Consider the following 23,349-nt stretch of genomic DNA (forward strand, 5'->3'; position numbering starts at 1 on the left):
TCATTTTTGCAGCTTCATTGCTGTTCAGGCCTAAAATGAAATTGCAAATGGTGTAATTTAATCATTAGTTTTTGTGGCATTCTTGTGCGTACACTTTGAAACACATATGGCAAAAGAAACATTACATTTTCATTTTATAATTTTAATTTTCATTGCCTTTTTTGCAGAAAATACCTCCCATATCTTAGTGACTAGTGATGTGCTTAGTCTCCAGAAAACAAACCTGGCTGGAGTTCATGACATTTATTTGTAACATATTTGCACTTGTTGCTGACACCACCGCTTAGGCCACCATATAAAGGTTATTTGAATGCCCCTAATTTAGAGACAAGAGCTTCTGTCTTGCGCTACTGGATACGTCATGTGGCTGCAGTTACCAATATTTGATTTACATTGTATATAATGAGAAAAATCTACATTTTCAGAACCACTTTTATTTTATCTAGCTGTTTTGTTTTTTCAGATTGATTGATCCCATTTGGAAATGCAATTACAGTAGAAGGTGATTTGCCTGATTTCTTATTTAGTCTTCCTGAAACTCCTGATCTGTGAATGCGGGAGTTCTAAAACTGCAAACTCAAACCTTTCCTCTGCATTACTGATATCCATTTCAGATATGAAGATTAATCCAATTATTGAATTATTCTTTGAGGAGCTGCAATTTGGGTGGTTAAAGATATTGGCTCCTTTATTACACGCCGGTTCCTCATTCCTAATAACAGCTGATTTGAAAGTGACAGCTGCAGTCCAGTTGGCCAAGGACTCCAGGGCTCTGAGTGTGTCGGACATTATGTTTTGACTTTGTCTGTTACAATTGACCGTGGACCCCCTGAGCTTTATTTTCTACATGGATACAAGTAACAAAGCCATTAATAAACTTTAATTTTTTAGTTAGAACATTTTATGTGTAGAACAATCCTGAATTGCTTGTTAAGGTGTTACAGTATTTTGAAAAGTCTGCCTTGTATAATGTGAATGATGGATATTATTGTGTAGTACAATGTTACAGGAAGGGAATCATCTTGTGGAGTGAGGAGTAGAAAAGAAGGAATTTTAATTGGAATTTAAAAACTTCAGGATGGTTCACCTCATGGATGTTGTTCACTGGATGTTCTCAATCCTTATAACAGGGAAAAGTAACTAAAAGTCCCTTTAGATGGCTGGGAGAGATCAAACTCATTTCATAAAGAAAAAAATGCTTTATGGATGTGATACAAATAAAAGACTTGTTTTTCTTTAGTTTATTACAATGGATTCTTTTGTTTGGATATTGCTGTGTATGAATCTGTTTGTGATTTTACAAGATATTAATATCCATTTATCTGAATCAGTTAGGAACTGCCTCGTCTCCCTGTGTGTTTAAACACATCTTTATCTTTCAGTGTTTTCATTAAATAATTCATAATTTGTAAACTTTCTAATTGTATTTACCTTCAAACTTGTTCCTACACGCAATGAAGAGTGCTGTACAAAAATAAACTGAACTGCAGTCAGACAATTATGTCATTCAAATGCAGGCTTTATTTAAGCAGGTAAGTGGGTACAAATGTGGGTATATTTAGAAAAGCAATGGCATCCCAGACTCTTTATGAGGGCAGTTACAGCAGGCACAGTGGACTCATTGCAGGAGCTTCAAGCTGTAGAACAGGTCCTGATGTTCCAGTCAATCCAGTCTCGATATGCAGACACTTTGGTATAGACGTTATTTCCAGGACTCTCACATTTCCTTGGGCCATAAGACACAATTCCCACAGCTTCTGGTATGCCGTAGTTAACTAAACAGACCAACGGACCACCTGAGTCTCCCTGAAATACAAATGATGGTTTATGGTTCATTATGTTCTAGAGTTCACTCCATGCATTTTCATGTTTCTCTTTTACTGTTATAAAAACACCTTGTACAGAGAAGAACACTGTATTTTATAGAGCACTTATGAAACTCATCCTTTACTTACATTACAGGCTCCCTTGATGCCACTCCCTCTCGCACAGATTTTTGAAGGAGAATAACACGATCGCTGAACTGTCACCTCCACCTCTCTCAGCACGTTACTCAGTGAGCCATTGGTGACGGTGGTTCCCCATCCTGTCACAAAGCATTGGGCATTGGGATTGACCTCCACACCTCTCTGTGGAATCCTGATGGGCTGCACCGCGTTTGTTATTATGGCTCTGCGTTCCAGCTGTTTCAAAATAAGGAATAAGCAAGGTGCAGTTAGTGGAACCTCTAACCAGTAGTGTCTGAACACCTTCATGTATTTTACATATAAACAAGGGTCCACTGTGCTTCAGTGTACAGAGGGGCCAGTCTGAGCTGAGATCATTTATACGAGGGTGAGTCAAAAATTATACGCACTCTGGCTATACAATTTTTTTTAAACGACTTTCAGAAAAGACAAATACGTCATTTTTTAATACACTTTGTCCATCTGTCAACAAGCTTTCGTGTTCCTTCATTAAAAAATGTTTTAGGCTCAGATGCAAGCCACCAATGCCCTGCTGTCTTCACTTCTTCATCAGACATGAATCCTGGTCCTCGTAGATTATTACATAGCAGAGCCATAGCTGATTGGTAAAATGATTTACCACATCATCAACTGTTACTTGCCTACTCGACAGAATCATTTCACGTGCACGCTCAAGTTGTCATCAGTCGTGGACCAGCCTCCAGCTCCTTCTTCATGGCTGACACTTGTGCGACCTTTCTTGAACTTCTCTATCCATTCATACACACTTCTTTGTGGCAAAACCCTTTCTCCATACTGTGAACAAAGTCTGTGATAAATATCGGTACCAGGCACACTCTCAGACCATAAAACATAAATCATTGCACGTTGCTCTTCTTTCATGCAGATCACAAGTGGGGCAGCTATTGTTTCTCACACCGTAGTTACAAATGATCTGATGTAACACATTCACACCTGCACAGCATTGACTGGGGAGACGGGGACCTCGTATGGAAATACAGTGCTGCCAACAGACTTTTTAATACAACTGTAGTGCGGATAATGTTTGACTCGTCCTTGTATTTTGAAGTCACAGCAAGTTGCAATCAGTGTGATGTCCTGCTTGAGGTATATTATTTCAAGGGGAATAAGGGAAGTTTACCATCCTCTACTTCTCCTGGATGTTCCTTGGAAACAGGTCTGTAAGTGTGTACCATAATTTACATATTATATGGTTATTGTTTTGCCCTCCTGTTATTATTTCTCCAGTGATTTCAGTACCATCCGGCCATTCCCTTTTATGGAATAAGCTGAGAGATATGCAGGTGGATGAGCCTATGGAGTTCTGGATAGTTAGCTATCAGTTTGTGAGACTCAAGGACTATGTTTCTGATCTGATTTGAGCAACACTGGAGTATCACAAGGAACAGTTCTGTCTGACGACACAGTGGTGCAGTGTTAGCGCTGCTGCCTCGCAGTAAGGAGACTTGGTTCGCTTCCCAGGTCCTCCCTGCATGGAGTTTGCATGTTCTCCCCGTGTCTGTGTAGGTTTCCTCCCGCAGTCCAAAGACATGCAGGTTAGGTGCATTGGTGATACTAAATTGCCCCTAGTGTTTGCTTGGTGTGTGTGTTTCTGTGTGCCCTGCAGTGAGCTGGCACCCTGCCTGGGGTTTGTTCCTGCCTTGTGCCCTGTGCTGGCTGGGATTGGCTCCTGTGACCCTTGTGTTAGGATATACAATAGACAATGACTGACTGACTATTTAGCACCTTTCCCATCCTCTAGGTCAGTGGTTCTCAATCTGTGGGGTTGGCCCCCCTAGGGGGGCGCGAAGTAACAAAAAGGGTGGGCACAAAGATGTGAAAAAAAGAAAACAAGAATCTAAAATATGAAAAATACATCTATTGAAACCAAAACAAATTAACTTAAACTACATTCTGATACTAGAAAAATAAATATAGAGTTAGATAAAAGTCGATAAAAGTTAAGTAGGTATAATGAAATATGCATCTATGATGTATCATTAATTAAAAAAGAACAAATCGGTATTAGTGGGCTCTTTTCAAAAAAACGTTAGGGGTGCGATTAAAACTGTTATGAAAACTCAGGTCGCACATACTTAAAGGTTGAGAAATGCTGCTCTAGGTGCTGCACAGAGTCTCAGAAAGAAGAGTAGGGTATGTAGTATGTAACATTGGATTCAGATATTTTCTGCATAGAACACTAAAGCAGATTAATACAGGATATACAAAGCATTAAATAGAATAAAAGAATACTAGAAAAAAAGCCTGAACAAATAACACACACACAAATTATCCTGAGCATTGGGGCTGAGAGGTAAACTGAAAGAAGGAGCAGGATGTTACCTTAAAAGCTTTTCTGAATAGATTTGTTTTAGGTTGTTTTTTAAAAGAATGAATGGAGTCGGCTGATGTCGTTAATTTTGTGAGGTCATTCCAAAGTCTGGGAGCTGTGGAGCTGAAGGCCCTGTCACCCATAGAGTGCAGGTTAGTGTGGGGCACAACAAGATAGCCAGAATTATAGGAACTTAGTGGGCGAACAGGAACATAGCAATGTAGAAGGTCACTGATGTAGTCTGGTGTGAGGCCATTTAAAGCTTTGTATGTTATTAATAGAATTTTATTTTCGATCCTGTAAGACACAGGGAGCCAGTGAAGGTGAAGCAGGATTGGTGTGATGTGTTCGCTGTTGCTGGTTCATATACGGACACTTATAGCAGAGATTTGAATCAACTGGAGCTGTTATATAAGATTAGAAGCAGATTAAAATTAGAATTCTCAGGTGATTCTGTACTTATGGGACATATTGATAAGGGGGGTGAGACAGAGGATAAGAGTCAGGTGGAGAGCTTTGTTCATTGGTGCGAAGAGAACTGTCTGCAACTTAACATCAGCAAAACCAAGGAATTGCTTATTGACTTTCAGCACACCAAACAGCCTCTATGTCTGGTCACTATTCAGGGTGTGTATGTAGAGGTGGTCCATTTCTACAAGTACTTGGGGTTGGACTGGTCTTGGAACACAGAGGATCTATATAAGAAAGGGCAGAGCAGGCTCTTTTTGCTTAGGAGACTGTGTTCCTTTAATGTGTGAAGTGACATCATTCACATCTCCTACAACTCTTATGATGGTCAGTGTGATTTTTTTATTCTGTGGTGTGCTGGGGTGGTAACATCACTTCAAGAGAGGCCCACCAAATCAACGTGCTAATTAACAGGTCAGGCTCAGTTATGGGATGCACTCTGGATCCCCTGGAGGTCATAGCAATGGAGATGAATAAAACAAAAACTGAGTGCCATTATGAACAATGGTGCACTTCCTCTCTCTGACACACTGAGGACTTTCAGCCAACAAATTATTCAGCAGAAGTGTGTCAAGAAACGCTAATGGGGGCCCTTTATACCAACAGCAATACGCCTGCATAATGCATCACTGGGCGGCACGGTGGCGCAGTGGGTAGCGCTGCTGCTTCGCAGTTGGGAGACCTGGGGACATGGGTTCGCTTCCCGGGTCCTCCCTGCATGGAGTTTGCATGTTCTCCCCGTGTCTGCGTGGGTTTCCTCCGGGTGCTCCGGTTTCCTCCCACAGTCCAAAGACATGCAGGTTAGGTGGATTGGCGATTCTAAATTGGCCCTAGTGTGTGCTTAGTGTGTTGTGTGTGTCCTGCGGTGGGTTGGCACACTGCCCAGGATTGGTTCCTGCCTTGTGCCCTGTGTTGGCTGGGATTGGCTCCAGCAGACCCCAGTGACCCTGTGTTCGGATTCAGCAGGTTGGAAAATGGATGGTTGGATATATATATATATATATATATTCTATCTATTGGATAAAGCAATAAGGTAAACCAACCATTATAGCAATTTTGTAAATCAGTTGCATTACATTACAGGATCACTGGGGAGCTGGAGAAAATTCAGAACAACATCAAGTGAATGGTAAGAAGGAGCTCTAGTAGACATTACGATGGATTGTAGGACACAGCAGCCACATGCATTCCCTCCGGACTAATTCAGACTGACAGATGAACTGAACGCGCAAGTCTTTAACATGCAGGACTGAGACAGCCAACATGAACATGACGTGGAGAGTGTGTGCCAGGCTGACATTTGAAGGAGGAGAATGGGGGCTTAAAAGCAGCAGTGCATCACCACTCTTCTTGGTAAGTAGCATAATATGCATTTTTATCCTACCTCTTGGGCATTGCTTGCTTTACTTCAAACACCATATTAGAATTGTTAGGGAGATCGTAATATTCTGATGAAACAGTCTGTGGCTCTGTTCTCCAGTCCCTAGCATTCATTCTTCCCTACCATTGAGGTTGAGTACACCTTAAATGACACATGACCAATCAAATGAACTCACCATTCTAGCAGCATCTTCAATCAAGACAAGAGCCAACCATATTTTAAAATCCAGCTCCTCAAACCAGATTTGTGGGCAAGAACTTAAAATGAAGATGGAAATTATTACGAAGAATAAACTGAAATCCAAAGAAAACAGCTATCGGAATGTAAGTCAGTGGCTCCAGCCCACTAGGGATCAAAACTGACACTGTACATGATTAAATATAGACCAGCAAGGCTCATCAGTGACCACCACTTTACTGTTCCTTGTGTCTAATCACTGCTAGAACATGGTGGATTACTGTTGATGTTGTGGCGGGCGGCCGGGTCCCATACCCGGCTGGGATGCCCCTTCTACACATGTTCCAGGGCAGCAATCACAGACTGTTCAGTACCTCCCCCAGGATGCTTAGTGGCAGCCTCCCTGGCTGAGGATGGTGCCTCAGTTTCCCGCAGGGCTCCATGGGAAATGGAGTCCTCCACAGCCCTGCTGGGGTCTGGGGTGGCCGCTAGGGGCTGCTGCATGGGTCCCTGAGCTGGCCTGGACAACTCTACAGCCCCGCCTGGAAGTGCAATCAGAAGCAGGTGATCAAGCACCTGGAGCGCTTCCGGGTGGGCTATAAAAAGGGCCAGCATCCACCACTCAGGCCAGAATCAGGAGGAAGAGGACAAGGTTGCCAGGGAGGAGTAGTGGTGCTAAACGGGAGTGTAGTTGTGCTTTCGATTTGTGCTTACTGGGACTGTGTTGTGGCTGGGGGGTTCACGAGGAAGACGTGCCCTCCAGCTGAAGAAAAGTCTTTGCTTGGATTTTACACGTACCTCTGTGTCAGTCTGTGCCGGGTCGGGTGCTATACAGCGTCCTTTATCACAATGTCAGTAAAACTGTTTCATCCATCATCTGCGTAATGCTAAAACAGCTAATGAGCTTAATGTCTACAAACAAAACACACTGAAATACGATCCATATGCCATCTGTCTTAGCACTATGCTTGACCAAACACTGTCATTAATGAAGCATCTCTGTGAAAATGCAGAAAGACTGAAGTATCACAGTAACCTGTTCACAAAATTTGCAGGTGCCACATGGGGTGCAGACAAACCAACCCTGCGGACCTCCGCTTCGGCTCTAATCTATTCAGTAGCTGAGCACTGCTGCCCCCTATGGGCTAGCTCAGCACATGCAAAGTGGGTAGACACACAGCAGAATACCACAAGGCACATCATTTTAGGCATGCTGTGATCAACCCAACTTCCCTGGCTCTCTGTGCTACCTAACATTTCTCCTCCCGCATTGCGTAGAAAGGCAGCAGCCTATCATTTGTTAAACAAAGTCAAACAGCATCTGGAATGATGGCTCTGCAATGATGCAATACAACCTTCTTGACGTCACTTTATATCTTGCCATCCACTATGGACAGATATCAGACCTACTGATGTATTAGAACACTGGAGGGAGAACTGGCGATTAACAGTTGTGATCAACCACCATCTAGTGGATGACCCTGTACTCCATGTGCCAGGCTTTGGACTCCCACTTGGCCTTTGGGCTCTACTTAGTTGTTTTCACACTAGACAAGGCCTGAGTGAACCAAATTCTTTCCAGTGGCACCCCAGTACTATTGATAAATGTTAGTGTGGGGAGACCAGACTATGAACCACACTGTTGATTCCTGCTCTATATCAAAGTCGACTGGTGGCATGCATACTCTACACAATGTTGCTAAAGAACCATGGGAGTGTAAAAACAATGATGACAAAATAAAATAACCTACTTGAACAATCTAAATAACAATACGGAATGTTTTGAGGCATGGCTCTTCACTGGCTATAGTCATGCTACTCAGGTGACCTGGGTAACATAAAAATGGCCTCTCTCAAAATCTTGTTTTTCCCATTGGCTGGTTTAGGGGCTCCAGTTGGCTGAAACATTTCCACACTTAACCACTGTGTCCAAAGGTTTGGTCAGCAACATGTGATGAATGCTGATTTATATAGTGTCATGAATAAGAAACCTCAAATAAACAAATGGAAGGTACACACTTGGGGCTGAGGACTACATGCTGCTTCAGAAGAACACAACTGAAAGACCAAGAGGTCCTTGAGGAAATGGGAACCAGGACACTCACCATCAGAAGCATAATGTCATTTGCAAAAGTGTTAGGATTGTAGCATCCACTAATCTTTCTCTGCACCGGTATGATCTGCCAGGTGTTCTCCATTTTTTTGATATCATGAACCCCCAGGTAGGCAACGATTCTCCTGTTGATGAGAAAGAATCAGATGAGGCACGCCTTAAGAACTGAACTTTAAATTGTTAAATAAGAATTACATTGCATTCATGTTCAGGCTATTACATGTGGTCCTGAAGTGTTATTAAAAGAATATGAAGTTGTAAGAACAGGGTGCACATTTTAAACAAAAAGATGATGCCTCAGTGGCTTATCTAAAAGACATTTAGAAACTTAGGACAATTTTGACAGTGGTAAGCTAGTGAGTCCAAAAAACCTCAAGCTATACACACACACATACAGATATATTTATAGTAATGGATGGACAAGTAGGACAAGGGAGGTGGTCCTCATTCTCCTACCTGTACAGAAGGGCAACACACAGGGAATGACGAATGGAAGATACAGCTAGACTGATGTCCTGGAGGGGATGGATGGGAGGTCCTTACTCAGCTGGTTAGGCCAATATAATGAATGAACACTTTGGGGGTACCAGGAAAATGAAGGGCACTGAGAGACTCCTGTGGTTGTGTCACTCCCACTTACATTGGTAATAACCCATTTGGATACCTGCAAAGCTGCATGATAGTTGTAGATCTGTAGGACTGCCCTGTTGGGTTCCACAGGTGTCACGGGTATGGGGGGTGGGGGGTAGAATTGGAAGGTTAGTCCTCTCTCTTGGGGTGGTTTTACCTAAACCTGAAGTGCTTCCTGGAGGCAGTGATTGGCCTCTGGAAGTATCACACTATTTTTAAACCATTACTAGCCCTCCTCTATTCTTTTTCTGTTCTCGGAATCTGGATATGGCTCTACTGCCAGGCTTCTCTCCTGTATATGGAAAGGTCACCTCAGATAAATGAGCATTGGAAAGATTCTCTCATCAGATTGGAAATCAGCACAGACTTCACTATAGAATTCCCAGGAGTGGGATAGTTGACCGAGGTCTCCAGATCTGTGACTTTGTTTTTTTACTGTTTCTTTAAATCATCTCCTTTGTCAACTTGTCATTGTTCATCAGTTAATTAATGGACAGATACTGTTGATTTTGATTTATGTTTAATCAGGACTACCTTGTTCTCTATGTGTTTTAGCAAATCTGTATTTTTATGTGTACCATGTTCCGTATTTGGGCGGCACGGTGGCGCAGTGGGTAGCGCTGCTGCCTCGCAGTTGGGAGACCTGGGGACCTGGGTTCGATTCCCGGGTCCTCCCTGCGTGGAGTTTGCATGTTCTCCCCGTGTCTGCGTGGGTTTCCTCCGGGCGCTCCGGTTTCCTCCCACAATCCAAAGACATGCTGGTTAGGTGGATTGGCAATTCTAAATTGGCCCTAGTGTGTGCTTGGTGTGTGGGTGTGTTTGTGTGTGTCCTGCGGTGGGTTGGCACCCTGCCCGGGATTGGTTCCCTGCCTTGTGCCCTGTGTTGGCTGGGATTGGCTCCAGCGGACCCCCGTGACCCTGTTTGGATTCAGCGGGTTGGAAAATGGATGGATGGATGGATGTTCCGTATTTAGTAATAAGTATAATTTGTACTTGTATTTATACTGAGAATTGTTCACAGCACTCTGAGTCTGCATTTAGTGAACAGTGCTATATAAAAAAAAACCAAAAAGAAGTACTTATGTTGAAATATTAGAGCACAGCCCAGGGAGCTGGAGTCGGGTGTGGAGTAAGAAGCTCACCTGGAAGGAGTGGAGAGGGAAGAAGAAAATAAATGTTCTTAGGTTGTGCTATTTTAGATGATACCTGTTCAAAGGTACATTGTTCAATAAAAATACTGTAATTGTGTCAGGGGGTAGGGAAGGGGATATGGTTATTAAAGGCATGCTCTGGCACACTAAGCTCCTCATTTAAAAATTAAATATAGTCTGTTTAATTTAACCCCCCACTGAGATCCTATAATTTAATTGCTTAAAAATGAATAAAATTCTTTAATCTAAATAAATAATCCCTAATAACATTAATAATATTAATATCAATAAAATCAATATTAATAAAATTAATAATCCCTAAAATTTAGTAAAAGCAGAATTTGATAAACCTAACACCCCCTAAAATTTAATAAACAGTGACCCTACCAGAGAAAATTTGATCCATAAATAATTTTAAAAAACAGAAAAATAATTAAATAATCCATAAATAATTAATAAATACTAATAAAATGTAAAATAAAATGGCAATTTATTTTTTGTCTAACCCCAATGGGAACCAGGTGTTTAAAGATGTTATCCATTTGTTTTCCGCTTTCAATCTTTTTATTTTATTCCACTGCGGTAGCTGTTTCTGACCAAGCATCACTGGTTTGTTAGAGAGCTGTATTTTTCTTTGTGAAGCCGCCTAGTAGCCACAATATATAGTGAACAGACTGGTCAGATATGAGTTGAAGATTTGGGGAACTACTCTGGTAACCCCTTCAAAATGGCACTAAATAAAAGGAAAAAGGTTACAATGGAAAATATTAGCCTCCGCCATTAATAATAACAAAACAACCAGTATTATAGCCAGAGTGGAACCCATCTTCTCTCTTTCTCTCATGCATAATTTATGATGGTGTGTGTATATATATGAGCCAGGAATGGGTGTGGCCTGGAAAGTTTGCACCGCCGTGGTCAGGCGCTGTCTGGCTGTAGTTATTCTGAGCTGTGGATGAAAAGATGAGGGGTGTGAGCGACAGTGTCTCCTCTTGTCCCAGGGTTGTAGTGCTTACCTTCTCAGAGCCTGGAATGAGCCCGCTTTGTGCACATCACATAAATATCTAAGGTACACAGCTTGACTTTTGTTGAGTTTAACTGGCCAGTTCAAATCACAATTGTTCTAAGTTTCCAAATAATATGCAATAAGCTCAATGGTTCTGTGTAAGAATTGTACAATAAATTGGACTACTAATGAGTCAGTTGTTTTGATTGACCAGCATTTTCACGCAGGACACACTGGGGTGCAGTATTCCATTCAGCTCAGTTTATTCTTACATAGTGCTCTTCATTGAAGACACACTCAAAGCACTGGCAGAGATTCCCAAAGGGTAACTGCAAGATACAAGCTAACATAGTAGCCATAACACCGGCACTTCAGAACATGTAATCCACCTGAAGCTTAGCATGTTGGGGCCCAGCCAGTACTTAGATAGAAGATCATCCAGGAAAAGCTTGGGTTGCTGTTGGAAGAGGTATTGGTGAGGGCAGCAAGTGGTGCGTATCCTGTAGTCTGTGTGTGGATCCAATACCCCATTGCAATGACACTGCCCTGTAAAAATGGCGCCATCCATCAGATGAGACGTAAAACCGAGGTCCTGACTCTCTGTGGTCATAAAAGATCCCTGGGCATCCTTCAAAAAAGAGTAGGATGTATCTCGATGTCCTGGCTAAATTGCATACTATGTCCTGGTCATTCTGACCCCCTAATCATCCCCTGTCTCTAATTGGCTAACTCTGTTACCCCTTCACCACCTCATAGCTAATGTGTGGTGAGTGTACTGGTACATAAATGGCTGCCATGTGGATGCTGCACATTGGTGTTGGCTGAAGTGGCTCGCCTCTCACTACGTTAAGCACTTTGAGTAGTGACAAAAGCACTATATAAATGTAAAGAATTATTATTATTATAATACAAAGGCACACACTTCTGTTTAAGTCGATAAAATATAATAAAATTTCTTGATAACAGAGCATTGCTCCATTTAGCAATGGAGGTGAGAAGGTGATTTATGAGAGTCACTCATTCACACTTTTAACACTAGAATTACCGAAACCTACAAAAAAACTTGCAATCCCTACCCACCTTAAATCCCTTTACACCTCTCCATCAGCGTCTTTTGTGTTGTAAATGTGTTGATCAGCACAAGCAACAAGCAGCCTGCTGTCCCATCCACCCTACCCCACGCCACCAGAGCTCAAAATTCCCAGCTCAAACCAAGGCTCCTTATCTGCATGTGAGGTTCCTGGAGTTGTATTGGGTAAATAATACAGTATTTTGTTATTTGGAATACATGCATTTCATGTGTGTTCCATGTACAGTAATCCCTCCTCCATCGCGGGGGTTGCGTTCCAGAGCCACCCGCGAAACAAGAAAATCCGCGAAGTAGAAACCATATGTTTATATGGTTATTTTTATATTGTCATGCTTGGGTCACAGATTTGCGCAGAAACACAGGAGGTTGTAGAGAGACAGGAACGTTATTCAAACACTGCAAACAAACATTTGTCTCTTTTTCAAAAGTTTAAACTGTGCTCCATGACAAAACAGAGATGACAGTTCCGTCTCACAATTAAAAGAATGCAAACATATCTTCCTCTTCAAAGGAGTGCGCGTCAGGAGCAGTGAGATAGAGAAAAGCAAACAAATCAATAGGGCTGTTTGACTTTTAAGTATGCGAAGCACCGCGGCACAAAGCTGTTGAAGGCGGCAGCTCACACCCCCTCCGTCAGGAGCAGGGAGAGAGAGAGAGAGACAGAGAGACAGAGTTTGTTTTTCAATCAAAAATCAATACGTGCCCTTCAAGCTTTTGTGCAGCATGTCATTTCAGGAAGCAGCTGCACAAAAGATAGCAACGTGAAGATAATCTTTCAGCATTTTTAGATGAGCGTCCGTATCGTCTAGGTGTGCGAACAGCCCCCCTGCTCAATCCCCCTACGTCAGGATCAGAGAAAGTCAGTGCAAGAGAGAGAGAATAGTAAGCTGGGTAGCCTCTCAGCCATCTGCCAATAGCGTCCCTTGTATGAAATCAACTGGGCAAACCAACTGAGGAAGCATGTACCAGAAACTAAAAGACCCATTGTCCGCAGAAATCCGCGAACCAGCAAAAAATCCGCGATATATATTTAAATATGCTTACGTATAAAATCCGTGATGGAGTGAAGCCGCGAAAGGCGAAGCGTGATATAGCGAGGGATTACTGTATACAAAGATCTGGATAAGTGTAGGAGGAAAGGAAATGTGAGGCAAGAAATATTGAACACATACCTAAAGTAGAAACGTTTCCATGTTATACTAATAACGACGTGAAATGTATAATGTGTGAAGATGTTAGTCCAAATATCAAATAAATATGTGCGTTTTTATTCAAGAATACAACCATTAATTGCATTTACACATGGCACGTCTGGAGTGAGAAAAGTTCAGGAGGGTCATGGAAGTTACTTAACACATTTGTGACTTGCCAATTTAAAGTTTGATAAGAGAGGTGAGAAAGAGAGTGCAGGCAGAGTGGAGTGGGTGGAGAAGAGTGTCCGGAGTTATTTGTGACATACTGGTATAAGGAGGAGTGAAAAGGAAGGTCTACAGGACGGTAGTGAGACCAGCTGCAGTATGTTATATGGGTTGGAGGCAGTGGCACTGACCAGAAAGCAGGAGACAGAGCTGGAAGTAGCAGAGTTAAAGATGGTAAGATTTGCACTGGGTGTGACGAGGATGGATAGGATTAGAAATGAGGACATTAGAGGGTCAGCTCAAGTTGGACGGTTGGGAGACAAAGTCAGAGAGGCGAGATTGCATTGGTTTGTACATGTGCAGAGGAGAGATTCTGGATGCTGGGAATAGGATGTTAAGGACAGAGCTGCCAGGCAAGAGGAAAAGAGGAAGAGAATTTATGGATGTGGTGAGTGAGGACATACAGGTACTGGGTGTGACAGAGCAAGATGTGGAGGACAGGAAGATACAGAACAAGATGATCCGCTGTGGCAACTCCTAACGGTAGCAGCCGAAAGAAGAAGAAGAAGATGAAGCTCTCCGGGCCTTTATTCCTTTTTAATTATATACTGTACATGCTATATACTGAAATGCAAATATTGTATAGCAGGTGTGTCAAAGTGAGATCTTAAGGGATCAATAAAAATGACAGCAAAAGATGCAAGGATGAGCAAGGATAACTGGCTACTCATTAAGACAGTAGCTGGAACAAAAACCTGCCTTCCCAGCAGCCCTTCAGGATTGGAGTATGGCATCCCTGCTGTATAGTGAAGCATTTCTACTCTAAACTGAGACATGTCTGCCATAAAGTGAACCATATACAGTACATTATACACTGAAGTGCATGCTCTGTATACCAAGATTATGATGTCTTATGCACTCTACACTGAAGCACATACACAATATACTGAAATGCATATACTGTAATACAGTACATACTGATACTTTGTCTCCTACACTATGTATCCATCCATCCATTTTTCTGGAGCCTGTCTCAACAAGCATTGGACACAAGGCCAGAAGAACACCTGGGCAGGGCGCCAGTCCATCATAGCTGTCTGTATACATTCAATAGTGAACATTTGTTCAATTGCTTGTAAAAGACTTGTGATTTTCTTAAATGTAATTAATTTGCCAGATATTATCTTTTAAATAACAGCTGAAAAATTATGTAGGCTATACAGTGCCCTCTATAATGTTTGAAAACAAGACATAGAGTATTTATCCTTGACTTACTCCTCTACTCCATGGTGTAAATTTACAAATCAAACATTTCAGATGAGATTAAAGTGCACTTTGCAGACTTTCATTTAAAGGGATTTGCATACATTTCAGTCACACCATCTAGAAATGATGGCTGTAATACAACAATTCAGTCATCTTTGAGGGAAGAAACAAAAACATTGCAATGTGGTATTGTGGTATGCAGTATGGCATTTTAATGGCAAAACAATGCACTTTACTTAGAGCAATGGAGAAAGTAATTAATTTATAGAGTTTTTTATTTATTATTTGCATTATTGTTCAGTCCCACCAGCAGGTCCAAAAGAATGGAGCTGAGTTTAAAGGGTTAAAAATGAATTCAAAGTTTAGACACTGTAGAAAGAAAGATATATCAAGAGGTGTGTACATGACAGAAGGTTGGAGGGGGGCAGTTTTTCGGAAAAGCTCAGTATTTTTCTTATGAAGAAATAAAATGCACGTACTGTATGTTAAAGTGAATGTCTCTACTTGATTGGTTGATTTTGGGATAATTAACTCAAAAACTTTAAAATGGAGAATACACTCTAAAGAAATTTGGAAGCCTGCAAATTAATGAAGAATAAATGACATCCTGTTGCTCTAAATCAGCTGAAGAAAAAACAGGCAGAGCGTCTAGATGTTACTGTGGTCACCAGTTTCTTCTAAGAGGTTATCTCATGTCCTTCCTGAAACTTATAAACTTTCTGCATTAAAACTAGCACCTTTAACGCCCTTTTCTTTCACAGAATTTTAGTTTCCTTTACGACTAAACGCTCCAAACATAGCTGGACATTTCCGGTTGTATTTTTCTCATGACTGCTGTTTTTAACAACTGATTTCAATAGAAGTTAGTGCTCTCTTCTAGATAGATCACAAAAAATAATAATTAGTCCATTTCCATGGAATTTTAAGTCAGTCTTTTGTTCACATGTGACAACAATTGGGAGATTTATGAGTATATTTTAGGTGTAACTGATACATACTGAGAGGTGCTAAATGTCTATCTCACAGCTTCTGAGTTTGACATCTGCCTTGGCCTTTCCTGTGTAAGTTTTGCAAGTTTCCAACGTAATGTATTTATTTATTCATTTTATATTTTCCACATATGCATGAAGGTGCCCTGCAATGGACTGTTCAGTCTCCCATAAATAGATTACAGTAGCTAGATGTTGAATATATTTGATTATATGTACTGCTCTCCATGAGATTCATTAAATTGTAATGGATTGGCATTGTCAGGCTTCCTGGCCAGGATGTGGCAAGTTTTCTCACCAGGACAGAAGATCAGCCCATTGGAGGCACACAAAGAAAGGCGAGGACTGTCCTGCCTTGAGGTGCTCATGTGGAAGTGAGTTCCTTGGCATCTTGGGTAGGATGGACTGAAGAATTTTATCCAACTGTGAGGCCAGTATAATGGAGAAACAGGGGGTGGCAATCGTCTCAGACAGTTTGCTTCTCCAATATGTTAAATTGCATGGAGAAGCCTAGTTGGCTTCCATGGGTACCGCCAGTGGAGATTCATGGTCCCCACTCTTGCAGACTTCCACTTGACCCAGAAGTGCTTCCAGCGGACTATACCCTGGCACCAGAAGTACTCCCGGGTCCAGTTTAAAATGAGCTGCTCTGCCTTACCCGGGGAGTCAGAGTCAGGAGGCAAAAGACAAAACTCTTTGGAGGAGTGGAAGAAGAGAGGAGGATTTGTACTTCTGTGTTTGTCTCCTTGATACCTTCTCTGACTTAGGCATCATTAGGAATTTTCTTAGATAGCATCAATTCTGTCGTATGTCATGGCAATGAGAGATGTCAAGGGTACAACAGGCAAGCACAAGGGTGCCCCAAGGATCCATACTGGGCCCTCTCCTCTTCTCCACTTACAACTTTTCACTAGGCAGGACCCATCACCCAATCCCATGGTTTCTTTTATCAGTGCTATGTCGATGATACACAGCTTTACCTGTCATTTCCTCCAGAGGACCACACGGTATCAGTTAGAATCTAACTGCAACGTGGATGAAGGAACACCTTCTTCTGCTCAAACTGGCAGAGACGGACTTTATTGTTATCCCAGCTCATCTGTCTATTCAACATCAGATCTCTGTTCAGCTTGGTTCATTAGCAATGACCATGGATCCTATTCGCTTCTCCTTGTACACTACCTCACTTTGGCCCTATCCTCCAGTCTAATGGTTTTTCATATCAGTGCTATGCCTGCATGATACACATCTGTACCTGTCTCCCCCTCCAGAGGACCACACAGTATCAGCTAAAATCTTGGCATTTCTCACTGATATTTCAACCCATTATAAAGGTGCACCATTTCCAGTTCAACTTGGAAAAGATGGAGCTCCTTGTTATCCCAGCCATCCCATCTTTTCAACATCCTATCTCTGTAAAGCTTGGCTCATTATTGCTAACAACTGCCAAGTCAGTATGCAGCCTTGGAGTGATGACCGATGACCAGCTATTCTTCATGGAAGACAGTGCAATTGTCTTCCCTTCATGCAGATTCACTTTGTATAACAAACACAAGATCAGGCTGTATCTGACAGAGTATGGAGCCCAGTTTTTTCAGGCATTGATTACTGCAACTCTGCACTGGCAGGAGTACCCACACGCACCATCGAACAACTGTAGATGATTCAAAATTCAGTATCTTGTCTTCTACTAGTCAAGAAGGATGCATGTCACTCTGGCTCCCTCTAGCAGCACACATTAAGCTGAAAACCCTGATGTGTGCCTACAGAGTAGTGAGTATGTCAGCACCCATGTAAATAGAGACACTCATGTGGTCCTATTCTCTATTCAGTCCATTTAGGTCTTCTAATAAATTGTGTCTGGTGATGTCATCTATATGTGGCACCAAATTTCTATCGAGACTCTTTTCATGTGTGGCTTCTAACTGATGGAATGAACTGCAAAGCTCAATCCAAACTCAATCGTTGTGTTTAAGAAGCATTTGATGACCCTACTGTTCTATGAATATCTTTCTAATTCTTAATGACTTTGAAGTAAGGTTCTAAGATAAGAGTAACCAGTCTTGTGTTGTTCTATTGGTTTAGAGTTCTTCACCTGTAATGGTCAATTTTGTAACTTGGTCCTATAACACTTGTTTCAAGCCAAGAGGTTTGAGGTTATGTTGACATCGTTTGTATTTCACTTTGGACAGAAGCTTCTGCTAAGTCAGGAGTGGGCAGAGTCAGTCCTGGAGGGCCACAGTGGCTGCAGGTTTTTGTTCCAACCCAGTTGCTTAATTAGAAAACAATCCTTGCCAATAATTTAATTTCATGGCTTGTTAGTACTTTAACTCTGCCATATCAGACCATTCACATATCCTAGATTTTGTTTTCCTCTGTAAGGATATCATACAAATGATTTGAAATCTAAAACGAATCAATAATTCTCAATCCTTCACTTTTTCTCTTCACTTTCCTTACAAGTATTTAATTAAAGCAAATAATGCAAGATAGATATACACAGGTGTAATTGGAAACAAGATAAATTGAGAAATGCCAGTTTCTATTGTCATTTGTATCTTATTGCTAATAAATTGAATTAAAAAATGAGAATACAGTTAAAATAAGCAATAAGGGTTCAAAATCTTAAAGAGAGAGACAACTAAAATGAAACAGAAGTGTTACTTGAACAAACAGTCAGTCAGTCATTCTCCAACCCGCTATATTCTAAAACAGGGTCATGGGGGTCTGCCAGAGCCAATCCCAGCCTGTAAAGGGCACAAGGCAGGAACAAATCCAGGGCAGGGCGCCAACCCACCACAGTGAGCAAAAAGTGCTTCGTATTAAGCACCTGGGTTGGAACAAAAACCTGCAGCCACTGCATCCCTCCTGTGCTAAGTAAATAAATGTAAATGGAATTGTACAGGGTCTGTCTACTTTATATAGCAAGTCTTGCAGTCATTCAAGGTTTCTGCAAGTTTCTTTTCTCATGAGTCTAAGCAATTAAATTTAAGAAACCACTGAGAGCTGAGCAAGCAGAAAAATGCATGGCACTTCCCTGTGATCAACTTATATTTGAGGTTTCTCTTCTCTGTACTCAAATGTGGCACTTGGTGTCACTGCCCACCTGCCAAGTTGGTTTGCCTGCCTAAGGTAAAGTCACCTCTGGTTGAGGATCGCACGAATTATTGAGTAGAGGGCTCCTTTCATCGGATTGGCTGGCCCAGAGCTGACTCAGCTGTGGAATGGCCAACAGGGGGAAGAAGCTTGATGGCTGAGGTCTCCAGGACTCTGAACAAATCCAAATCCTATTATAGATATCATCTCCTGTTGAATTAGGCTCTGTACTTGTAATATTTCTATTGTACTATTATACAATTATACTTCGCCCACATAGTAATGAAACAGGACAAACTTTAAAAATCAATAGATGCTGGCAGTATATCTGATTGTGTTCAGCTCTGATGGGAAAGCGTTCCCCGCTTGGGGAGAAAAGCACATGGCCGTGATATTTCTGGCAATCAGCAGCTACCCTCTAAAACACATGGAGCTCTGATCTCGCTCTCAGAAACGTCAAACGTTACTCCTTAACAATCTGCAAATGATAAAGCCTATTGAACAAACAGGTATCACTAGCTAAGTGGAGGTGAGGTGCACTCCAACATGTGGTGAGACATAGACCAACACGAACAGAGGCTGGCAAGTAAATGAGGAAGGCCCCGCCCCCCTGTTCTCGGCCCATGGCCACTCTCTTGGATTTGCATAATTACATCAGTACCGCAAGCGAACTATGGCACTTAACGCGATGAGAGAAGTCGCAAAATCAACCAGAAAATTGAAGCAAATTATGGAAAACAACCAGATCTAAATCCGATAAGTAATTCTCTTGTGAAAAGCAGACAGACATACAGACAGAATGTGCTTGGACCACGAAATTTTTAAAACCGTTTCTTAGAGAGCACACATGGGCCATGGGTAACCTACATTCCAAATTTCAAATCCCAAGTCCTCGTGGTTCGGAGACTTCGTGATGAGTGAGACAGTGGTATTTGGCTTTTATATACTGTATATAGAGAAGATTGAGGATTACTTGTGTCCTCTTCTGTGTATTGTATTGTATTTACCCCCTTTTTTGACACCCACTACCCCCTCAACCTACCTTGAAAGGGATCTCTCTTTGAACTGCCTTTCCCAAGGTTTCTTCCATTTTTTTGGGAGTTTTTCCTTGTCTTCTTAGAGAGTCAAGGCTGGGCGGGGTGGGGCGGGGTGGGGGGGGGACTGTCAAAAGGCAGGGCCTGTTAAAGTCCATTGTGGCACTTCCTGTGTGATTTTGGGCTATACACAAATAAATTGTATTGAACTGTATTGTATTATATTGTATTGGATTGTATTTTAGGAGCAGGAATAAAGTGTCATTTTCGGAAAAAAGGGCCAGTGAGAGGGCACTAAGGTCAGAACAAAATTATAATCCGATGTAACTGTCCATCAGGTTAAGAGAACTTTAAGAAACACCTGGGCCAGGACAAATGAATCTGGCCATCCTGGACACTGCACTTATCTGCTCTGATGTTCACAGTCCAGTAGAGGAGACAAGAAGAGAGCAAGGCAGTAATCTAATTTTAGGGTGGTTATCATCTTCTGAAATCAGATGGCACTGCACATTTGAACACTGAGGTTTGAATTTTTCTTACTAATAATTTTACAATCCATCTTTCAATTATTTGCCTTTTTATTTTAGGCATATACTGAGAACTAGGAGTCAATATTTATTGGTATTACAGATGACCGTAATACTCTCTAGCTTGAACAAGTCAAATAAAGAAAGGCTGCTCTATCAGCAGCAAAGAGACCACCATCCGAGAATGAAGGGAGAGAAGTTTGGTGATATACGTTATTAGAATTGTCCTTAAAACAGGCAACATTTATTGGATTTACAGTGCATGTAGCACAATTTCACCTGTAAAAAACATTCCAAGGTGCTTTACAATGTAGACAAACTGTAGAAACATTTGCATTCAAAAACTGAGGGTCTTAATCAGGGTCACAATGTGAGTCAGAGCAAGAAAAGACTTAACATTTAACATTAAAAAATGTACTATATTACTGAGAGTTAAAAAGACAGAAATGAAAGGCACTATATAGGTTAAATAGGAAAGGCAGTGATAGATATAGTGCCTCTCAGAATACTCACACCTTTTGAATTTTTCACATATTATTGTTATGCAGCCTTAAATCACAACGAGTTTAACTTGGCATTTTGACACCAATCCACAGAAAAAAGACTTGATGTCATAACGAAAATACTGTAGATCTCTGCATAGCGGGCTAAATGGATTACAAATGCAAAACACAAAATAATTGATCACATAAGCATTAACCCCCTTTAATATGACACCCCTAAATCATCACTGGCGCAGCCAGTTGGTTTTAGAAGTCCCAACATTAGTTCAATGGAGGTCACCTGTCTTCGGTTTCAGTGGATTGTGATATAAATGCACCTAAAAGTGGAAGGACCAACTTGTGACCAGTCTGTATGGTGGCCTACTCTACACAATAAAGTCAAAAGAACATGCAACTCGATTGAAAGGCACAAGTCAGGAGATGGAGACAGGAAAAGGTCCAAGTCACTAAATATCTCTTGGAGTTCAGGTAAATTAAACATTTAGAAATGGAAAGAGTAGGGCACAGCTGTAACCCTGCCAGGAGCAGGTCATCCACAAAACTGAGGGATTGTAAAGGAAGAACACGAGCGATGAAGACCACCAAGTAACTTATGAAAAATCCCATTGAGAATTTGTGGCTGGATTTGAAAAAAGGTTCTTCAGTCACAATCATCATGCCATACAGACACCATTCTGACAGAGCTTGAGTTGTTTTGAAAAAAAGAAGGGCAAAAATGGCAGAGTGCAGCTGTGCAAAGCCGAGACAGACCTGTGCACACAGACTCAAGGCTGTCATGGTTGCCCTCTACTACATACTGACTTTTGTCTTTTATAGTTCTAATTAATTTAGTCTGCTTTCAGAGATCTGCTTTCATTTTGATATTATATAGTCTTTTTTCAGTTGATCAGTGTCAAAAACGCCAAATTAAATCCACTGTAATTTAATGCTGAATAAAAATAAAATGTGAAAAATTTCAAGGGGTGAATACTTTTTATAGGCACTGTAGATAGATAGATAGATAGATAGATAGATAGATAGATAGATAGATAGATAGATAGATAGATAGATAGATAGATAGATAGATAGATAGATAGATAGATAGATAGATAGATAGTGATTAACATGTACAGAGCAGTAACATTATACTAAACAATTTTTGTAACCAAAGAACCTGCAGCGACCTTTTTGATTTTTTTGTTAATTTCTTGAATTGTGTGCTGCCTGGTAGGGTCTTGTGTGAGTAAAGTGAATGGTTGTTGCATTCAGCATGGCCACTTCTGAGAACCTGACAAGAAAACACTAATGAGTCCTAAATCACCTTGATCTCACACAAACACACTCACACAGTCGCCATTCTACCTGTTCCATTTGTATATTTCTTCTCTAGTTTTGGCACCAAGGACTTGTTTTAAGTAATAACACCACCACATTGACCTAATCCATCCGCTCATTTTTAGATAATTAATTAAGTCTGGATTGAGAGTTGCTCAGATTGGAAGTTACTGACTTCAGTGAGGGAAACTTACTTTCCTTTGCAGTGGGCAGCCGTCAGGATAAAACTTGGGTGAATGAGGAACCCTCCACATATCACTGTGTCTTTCTCTCTTGTTATATGCAGCTGGGCCATGTAGGGTCGACTGTGTGGCTTGGTTTCATTCCCGTTGATGATATTGTCTTCAAAAGCACCTGCTAGAAATGAAGAGAGGCAGAGAGTTCAAAATTTTGACCATCTGAAGAAAATTAGGCCAAATTGCACCAATTTTAAACAGTCTTTATATTGAATACAATGGTTTTGGACATTGATGCACTGATAACTTTGACATGACCTATTCATAAACAAAGCAGTTGTATGTGCATGTTATTAGGCCGATTTTAAAATAATTCAGTCATGTCAGAACAGGATGGGACACCTGCCTTGACATCTTCCTTCTTTTCCAGTCAGCTTACCTGTCACGGCGAGGCAGATGATGCCTACAGCACCCCAGAATGCACCTGCCATGTCTTTGCTTCTCAGTGTCTCTGCATCTTACGTTGGGTGACTTTATAAAGTCAAATGGGTTTGAGGTGTTACTTATTAAGTGGCGTGGTAGATGTAACCACAAACCACAGTGCAATTAAGGAATGCAAAAACAAGAAGTTCTGTGTTTGCACAATAACCATTTGGTGTATTACTATTCTAAGATTTATGTGAAAATTTCTGTAAAGTGAATAAGGACGGTACACTGCTATGGCTGTGTTTAGATAAAAACATTTATTTTATATCCATGTGTCTTAATCAC

The 23,349-nt window shown here is 41.3% G+C and overlaps 1 protein-coding gene across 2 annotated transcripts; it reads right to left on the reverse strand.

The window, feature by feature from the left end:
* Positions 1 to 1,506: 1,506 nt before the first annotated feature.
* LOC127529948 (granzyme B(G,H)-like) lies at positions 1,507 to 23,103 on the reverse strand. 2 transcript variants are annotated; one of them, XM_051935356.1, is made up of 5 exons: positions 23,018 to 23,103; positions 22,597 to 22,756; positions 8,431 to 8,563; positions 1,956 to 2,183; positions 1,507 to 1,806 (listed from the first exon to the last, which is right to left on the reverse strand). In XM_051935356.1, the coding sequence occupies exons 1-5, from the start codon at positions 23,067 to 23,069 to the stop codon at positions 1,633 to 1,635; spliced, it is 747 nt and encodes a 248-aa protein (XP_051791316.1). In that variant the 5' UTR covers positions 23,070 to 23,103; the 3' UTR covers positions 1,507 to 1,632. The 2 variants fall into 2 exon arrangements, with proteins under 2 accessions (XP_051791316.1, XP_051791315.1); XM_051935355.1 differs by having other exon boundaries at positions 22,597 to 22,759.
* Between the last annotated feature and the right edge of the window lie 246 nt (positions 23,104 to 23,349).

Source organism: Erpetoichthys calabaricus, chromosome 12 (assembly GCF_900747795.2).
Source record: "Erpetoichthys calabaricus chromosome 12, fErpCal1.3, whole genome shotgun sequence".
Taxonomy (NCBI): Eukaryota; Metazoa; Chordata; class Cladistia; order Polypteriformes; family Polypteridae; genus Erpetoichthys; species Erpetoichthys calabaricus.